General features: G+C 36.1%; 1 protein-coding gene across 2 annotated transcripts in view; it reads right to left on the bottom strand.

The window, feature by feature from the left end:
* TMEM59 (transmembrane protein 59) overlaps positions 1-7,580 on the bottom strand; it is a 28,206-nt gene that overhangs the window by 10,803 nt on the left and 9,823 nt on the right. Inside the window, exons 4-6 of one of the 2 annotated variants that reach the window (XM_012639428.1) lie at positions 5,058-5,210; positions 3,406-3,487; positions 2,445-2,529 (exon numbers count right to left, since the gene is read on the bottom strand). In XM_012639428.1, the coding sequence (XP_012494882.1) occupies positions 2,445-2,529; positions 3,406-3,487; positions 5,058-5,210 (320 nt within the window). The remainder of the gene's footprint in view (positions 1-2,444; positions 2,530-3,405; positions 3,488-5,057; positions 5,211-7,580) is intronic. The other variant, XM_012639429.1, reaches the window with a different exon arrangement.

Here is a 7,580-nt window from a genome sequence, read left to right as displayed (position 1 = left end):
GTAATACAATAAAAAGCAGCACTGCTTTGGGAGGCTGAGGCAGGAGGATCTCTTGAGGCCAGGAGTTCAAGACTAGCCTAGGCAACATAGCAAGATCCTGTCTCTATAAAAAATTTTAAAAAGTAGTGGGACATGGTGGTGCACCTGTAGTCCTAGCTACTTGGGAGGCTGAGGTGGGAAAATTGCTTGAGCCTAGGAGTTCAAGGTTATAGTGAGCTATGATAGTGCTACTGCACTCCAGCCTGGGTGACAGAGTGAGATCCTGTCTCTAAAAAAAAAAAAAGCAGCACTGCAATAAGAGTCAAAAGACCAGATTCCACTAACTGGCTGGGTGATCTTACATGTAGTCATGGAAAAATCATAACACTTTAGGAAGTAGACAGCTATTGTAGAATTGGATGAGTAGAAGATGAAGAATGAGAAAAACGAGGTTTAAATTTTAACATAGTGGCTATACAATAGTCGATTTACCTCTCTGATTCCCCTACTTATCACAGGGCATTGTGCTAAGAGTCAAATGAGATCACTGAGGGGAACAAGCATTTAAAAAGATAATACTTTTTATTCAGATGTAGGATATTATAATACATCATGTTTGTGCATAGAAACTTCTAAGGAATACATTTCAAATTATAAAGTTAGTTGTTTCTTAAGTTAAACATTCACAAAATTACTTTTAAAGTGCTAGATTTAAAGAACAACATAAGGCTGGGTGCAGCAGCTCATGCCCATAATCCCAGCACTTTGGGAGACCAAGGAGAGAGGACTGCTTGAGGCCAGGAGTTCGAGACCAGCCTGGGCAACATAGTGAGACCCTTTCTCTATAAAAAAGTTAAAAAAATTAGCCAGCATGGTGGCATGAGACTGTAGTCCCAGCTACTTGGGAGGCTGAGGCAGGAGGATCACCTGAGCCCAAGAGTTCAAGGTTGCAGTGAGCTATGACTGCACCACTGCACTCCAGCCTGGCTAACATACTGAGACCCTGTCTCCAAAAAAATAATAAATAAATATAATAAAAGAACAACATAATATATAATGACAAAATGTTAAAGGGCAATATGTTACCAATAAGATGCTAGGTAGTGTATGTAATATTGAGGATTCTAATTTAAGATTAGATGATTACCTTTTTTGCACAAGCAAAAAGCAGTTTAGAAATGAAAGAAAGAAAAAATTTAAATTCTCATCTTTTCACATAGTCTTGAAATGTTTTGTTTAGTAAAAGGTATTAATTTTTAAGTTCCATATAACTCCATTGATATCTGATAAAACCTCTCAAGAAACTACTTCTATCATAAGAAATTCCCTCACGCCTATAATCCTAGCACTCTGGGAGGCCGAGGCGGGTGGATTGTTTGAGCTCAGGAGTTCGAGACCAGCCTGAGCAAGAGCGAGACCCTGTCTCTACCAAAAATGGAAAGAAATTAATTGGACAGCTAAAAATATATATAGAAAAAATTAGCCGGGCATGGTGGCGCATGCCTGTAGTCCCAGCTACTCGGGAGGCTGAGGCAGGAGGATCGCTTGAGCCCAGGAGTTTGAGGTTGCTGTGAGCTAGGCTGACGCCACGGCACTCTAGCCCGGGCAAAAAGAGTGAGACTCTGTCTCAAAAAAAAAAAAAAAAAAAGAAATTCCAGGAAGCATGCAGTTTGGACTACTGTAGTATTACACTTGAGATAGAAGAGCCCAACAGAGTGTACACATTGCGAAGCAAGGACTTGTTTGCTACTGTACTGTTTGGCCTGGTATCAGACACAGAGTAGATAATAATCAATAAGTAACATGGTCCACTGTATTTGTCTTTTTCCTTTTTTTGGCAGGGGGAGGGGTGTGAAGGTGTGAGGGAGGGCTCATATCAAAACTCCATGGAGGAGTGGAGGCATGTATACTCTGATAAAACCCTCCTCTCACCCTTAGAAGGCTTGATATTCCTTCCTAGGAGGGCATAAGGTAGCCATTACTGCGGCCTGCACGTTTCCCTCTTATCCTTAAGAATTCCTGGACAAAGCTGACATTCCTTAGTATAGTATAGAACACAAAGCCCTTCTTAATCTATAGTCCTCTATAGCTCCTCTAGCCTCATATCTGGCCATGTCGATAAAAACAAAAATAAAAATCTGACCCCCAACCCATTCAGACATACTTTAAATTAAAACTTAACTTAAATGTCTGGAGAAGCACATTTCTTACTTTAAATCAAGGAATCCTAACAAGAAGAATGCTCTTGTACTGGGAAAAAATTACCTGCCTGGGTTTTACTAAAGTAATATGGCTATTACCTTTTAAACAAACAAAAGTATCTAAACGTATAAGTTTGGAAGGGAAAAGGTAGAAATATTTTTTTACTTCTGAACTGCTAATATAATTTTAAAATAATAAAAAGTAATGTATCTAATACAAATCAGATTTTATCTCCTACATACATAATAAAAAGGGATACATACAGAGAGAGGCATCTTAAAAAGCCATCACTTTCTCCATCTTCAAGATAGTTCTTACGTGCCTGTGAACTTCTCATTTGCAGATCTGCTGAAATAATAAGGTACAAGTTTATGACATCCTATATCTCAAAAGCTAATCCCACATGACTATTTCTAGATAAATTCTACAGATATCCAATTGTTTGCATAAGTAAAATCTGATACATTTTATAATGTGTGCCAGTTCCTCTGGCACATTGAAACCAAATATTAAATAGATATTCTACCACATTATGGGATTCTTGTTTTACTTTTAAATTCTTATTGATATTGATACCTTCTGTTTATTTATATGTGGGCTTAAATTTGGTTTATTCTAATCAAAGTTAAAAATGTTCTTATATTATGTGCTATGATTATCCACCAACTTCCATTCACCAAAATAATTAGAAGGCTAATTAAATCACTACCTATTAATAAAATAAAGTATGGGCTAGTAAGTTTTAAAAGGTAAGCTCTGCTTTAGCTTCATGTTTTATGTTCCTTTAAGTTAAAATTCACTTTTGGCATGGAAATAAAAATAGAATAGGGACTCATACTTTCGGGGTAGTTGGATAATTTATTGGGAAATACCAGAATATTTGATTAGCGCATACTCAAAACATCCTTTTAAGCAAACTAAATATTCTCAAAGTGTGGTCCCCAGACCAGCTGCATCAGCAAAATCTGGAACTTGTTAGAAATGGAAATTCTCAGATCCCCTCCTAGATCTAGTAAATTAGAAACTCTAGAGGTGGGGTCCAGCAGTCTGTGTTTTAACAAGCTCTCCAAATACTAATGCACGTTAAACTTTGAGAACCACTATTTTAGAAATGATCTGTTCACTTTCCATTAGCATAAAAACAAACACACAACCAGTTCTACTACAACCAGATTTGACTGCTAATGTTTATATCCAAACTACTTAAAATAAAATGAAACTTACAGGACATTTTGCTCAGAGATGATTCTCTCAAATCTGTAGGCTCCTGCTCCAAATGTGGTGCATACTGAATTTCTGGCTTAGACTAAAATGATAATGAGAGCAATTAAGTCATTTGTACTTCTTAAAGCTTTTTTCAGTAACAAGTTCTATAACACATCATCTCTATAAACATTTAAATTGAGAAAAAGTAACAGAAGTACAGTATAAAAAATAAAACACATTAACCACAATATATTTTAATTGCACTTCCTAAACATCAGATCCAGTGCCTTGCAAAGAAACAGATTTCTGGCACCATCAACTATTTAGTCAGTTTAACTTCCTGACAACATTTTTTTTAAAAAAAGGGAGAGAGGGACAAATTATGACATACTATATTAAATAGCATACCCTGCAAAAATGAGTTCTAATTCTAGCTGATCAGGAATAATTTAGCAGATGGGCAAACTTTTGGCTAAACATATATTATCTCTATTTTTTTCTCATCTGAAACATTCCATTCGTCCTAAGTATGAGCAATTCATAAATTATAGACAAACGCTCCATACTTTTATACAGTTCTAATCCTCTGGAATGGGGGTTTTTCCCTCTCAGTTATATTCAAGTTCATGCAGATGTTAGAGAGAAACAGAGCTAATTTCACATCTAATCAGAAATGAATGAGGCTCCACTCTGAGAGTCAACTTAAGTTTTGATGTTAAGTTGTTTTAGGACATAGACCTTGTTCCTGAGTTTAAAGAGAGAAAATTCCTGCTTTTACTTATTACCAAATTAAGTAGACAGGACCCAAGGCTCAGGATAGTGGTAAAAATCACATAGTAGCCATATAGTAAGCCACTCAATTAGCCCTAATAATTAAAAGATTTACTTTAATTATTACCTGAGAGGAAGACAGTGCCACAGCATAATTTGTTAACTGGTAAATTTGAGGAATTCAATTACTGAATTAAAAGGATGACAGCACAGTAAGGTGGTATATGGGCCCTGGTGCTCAAGTACCCTGAGTCTGAAGCCTAATTCTGTTACTTACTGACAGCATGACCTTAAACATAATCCTCTCAGCTTCCTCATCAATAAAATAGGGATAATACTTCATAAATTTATTTGAAGATTTGAGATAATATCTAGTACAACAGAACCTCCAAGGAATAGCAGTTATTATCACACCACATGGTAAATGATGAGACAGGAGAAAAGTTACCTCTCTAGGTGAAATACTTCTTCAACAAGTTCTCTTTACAAGAGTTATGAGGAAAAGTACTATAAACAACTAAAAATTATGTCATATCACTTTTCTCTAATATCATATGCGATCATATATATACCACTATTTGTGTTCAAAGTATATTATTATCTCTTATATCTAAAGATTTCGTTTCATCAATTTCACCACTATAAAATTTAGAAGACTCAGAGTTCTGGTTAGGTAAGAACTAGTGGGCTTTAGATAAGCCTTCTAATGAGCAGAGGGGAGGGTGATCAAACTGTATTCTGATGCCCAGTGTTTTCACGTAGGTCAAATAAGTAATTATTATTTGAAAATAAATATTTGTAAGTGATTATATACATGGGTCTATGCCAAGAAACTCATTTAAGACATACACATTTACTGCTGTTGGTATTTAGATGAATCTATGAAGCACAGTTGTCACCTGGAATATAACTATTTTTCCATCATCAGCTTGAAGGTAAAAAGTCCAGGAAGAGGTGATGAAGCTTTGTGCAGAATCCATCATGTCACTCCAGAATGATCTCACCAGAGTTAGAGGGAACAGTAGGTGCATTTTTGGCATCAGAGACATAAGCTTAAAAAAAAATCATGAGAAATATATTATTTTTTACATAGGTATACTCAGGAGAACATAATCAAGATTCCTCAAATCTTTATTGGGACAAGGTATAAACAATTAAATAAATCTACCACAATCATTAGCATTAGAATGAACTCTTAGTAATCCATGCAAATTAACTACAGTAAAACTTAAAATCCTAGGCTCATTTGCCACCAAATATACTTGTAAGCTCTGTCACCTCTATCTGAATAACAGGCTTTTGTTTGAATCAGGTCTAAAAATATGGAGACTCTCAAGATATGATTAAATAAGGACTAGCAATGTCTCAGGGGGTAGAATGGGAAGGGACAAATCATACCACTCGAATCTTTGGTGCTTTCATGGAGAATAAATCATGCTATAATGAACATCGATGAAAAAGAGGACGGTAAAAAAAAAATCAATCAAAAGAATATATGCATAAATAGTAGACATGTGCTAACAGGGCAGGGTGAGGGGAAAATTTACAGGCTGAATATATGTAGTAAGCTACTGCTAAGATTTTAATATTAATTGGTGTCATCTTCCCTCCAATTCTGACTTCTTGACTTATTTAGCAGCACTAGGCCCCTCCAGAGAACAAGTGTGACATGCCATTTGCTGAAATCTAGAGATAGCTTTTTGGTTCTGCTATAAAGGGATCATGAGGTATCAGAGAGAGTTTTTTGAATCAGAAGATACGTATTCGGAATTAATTCACTGAGTAAGCATTTACTAAGATTATAAATTTAAAGAGATCAGGGACCGTGTGTGTGGGCTTTTTTTGTTTATTTTTTTTGAGACAGAGTCTTACTGTGTCACCTGGGCTAGAGTGCTGTGGTGTCAGCCTGGCTCACTGCAACCTCAAACTCCTGGGCTCAAGCGATCCTCCTGCCTCAGCCTCCCGAGTAGTTGGGACTATAGGATGTGCCAACCATGCCCGGCTAATTTTTTCTATTTTTAGTAGAGACGGGGTCTAGCTCTTACTCAGGCTAGTCTCAAACTCCTGATCTCAAGCAATCCCTCCACTCTGCCTGGGCCTCCCAGAGTGCTAGGATTACAGGCATGGGCCATTGCACCTGGCTTACCATGTGTATTTTATTTATCAACGTATACCTGTGTTTAGTCTGTGTAATCTCTAAACACAAGGTGACAGAGGGTGATTTTATACATACACACATATGTATATATATACGGAAAGGTACCTAATCCAAATTGGGGTGACAGGGGGTTAAGAAGGTTTCACTAATGAAATGACACTTGCTGGTATCAGGATTCACTAGGCAGATGGGTAGAAGAAACATTGAAAGAAGCACTGAAATAGCATGTCATATTATAAAAATTAAGAACTGTTCAGCATGTATACAAGTTAAGAGAAAAGCGACTTAAACATTTGAAATGTTTAATGCCTCGTAACCATTTGAAAGTATGTTTAATGTTACTTATAATAAGAGAAACACAAATTAAAACTATAATAAAAGTAGTACCTTGCTGGGGGTTATAGGAGGAGGAAAGGAGAGTGATTACTAATGGGTATGGCATTTCTTTCTGGGCTAATGAAAACTTTCTGGAATTAGATGGTGATGATGGTCACACAACTTTGTGAATATAATAAAAAGCACTTAACTGTATACTTTAGAAAAGTGAATTTTATAGTATGTGAATTATACTTCAATTTAAAAAATCGGTACAAATTCCATGGAGGGTAATTTTACTCTATTTCTCAAAATTAAAAATGCATATATTGCCAGGCACAGAGATGCATGCCTGTAGTCCCAGTTACTCAGGAGGCTGAGGTGGCAGGACTGCTTGAGTCCAGGAGTTCAAGGACAGTCTGGGCAACGTAGCAAGACTCCATCTCTAAGATAAAATGAAATAAAATTTTAAAGTGCATATACCTCTTAACTCAGCAATTCTATTCTTAGGAATTTTTTTCTGTAGGTATACTCACAAATGTGCAAAATATATATCATTTATAAAAGAAAAAGATTAGAAACAATCTACATGTTCACAAATAAGGGACTGCCTAAATAAAATATATCCATTTGGAATATTATGTAGTGAAAAAAATGAATAGCTCTTTATATATACTTATATTCACAAAAAATATATATGCCTAACATACCTCTGTACTGGTAACCCTGGCAACATTAATGAAGGAAAATTGAATGGCTAAGGGACATAGGGGTAGGAGACTTTTTGCTGTATGTATATTCTCTTTATCTTTTGAGTTTTGTACCAAGTGACTATACTTCTTATGCAAAAATTAATAAAATTAAGAAACTTTTTTCAGGGCTGGGCACGGTGGCTCACGCCTGTAATCCTAGCACTCTGGGAGGCCGAGGCGGGTGGATTGTTTGAGCT

Source organism: Propithecus coquereli, unplaced genomic scaffold (assembly GCF_000956105.1).
Source record: "Propithecus coquereli isolate 6110/MARCELLA unplaced genomic scaffold, Pcoq_1.0 Scaffold14, whole genome shotgun sequence".
In the NCBI taxonomy this organism is placed as follows: domain Eukaryota; kingdom Metazoa; phylum Chordata; class Mammalia; order Primates; family Indriidae; genus Propithecus; species Propithecus coquereli.
Note: the sequence above shows the minus strand (reverse complement) of the source record. Positions and strands in the feature narration are given on the sequence as shown.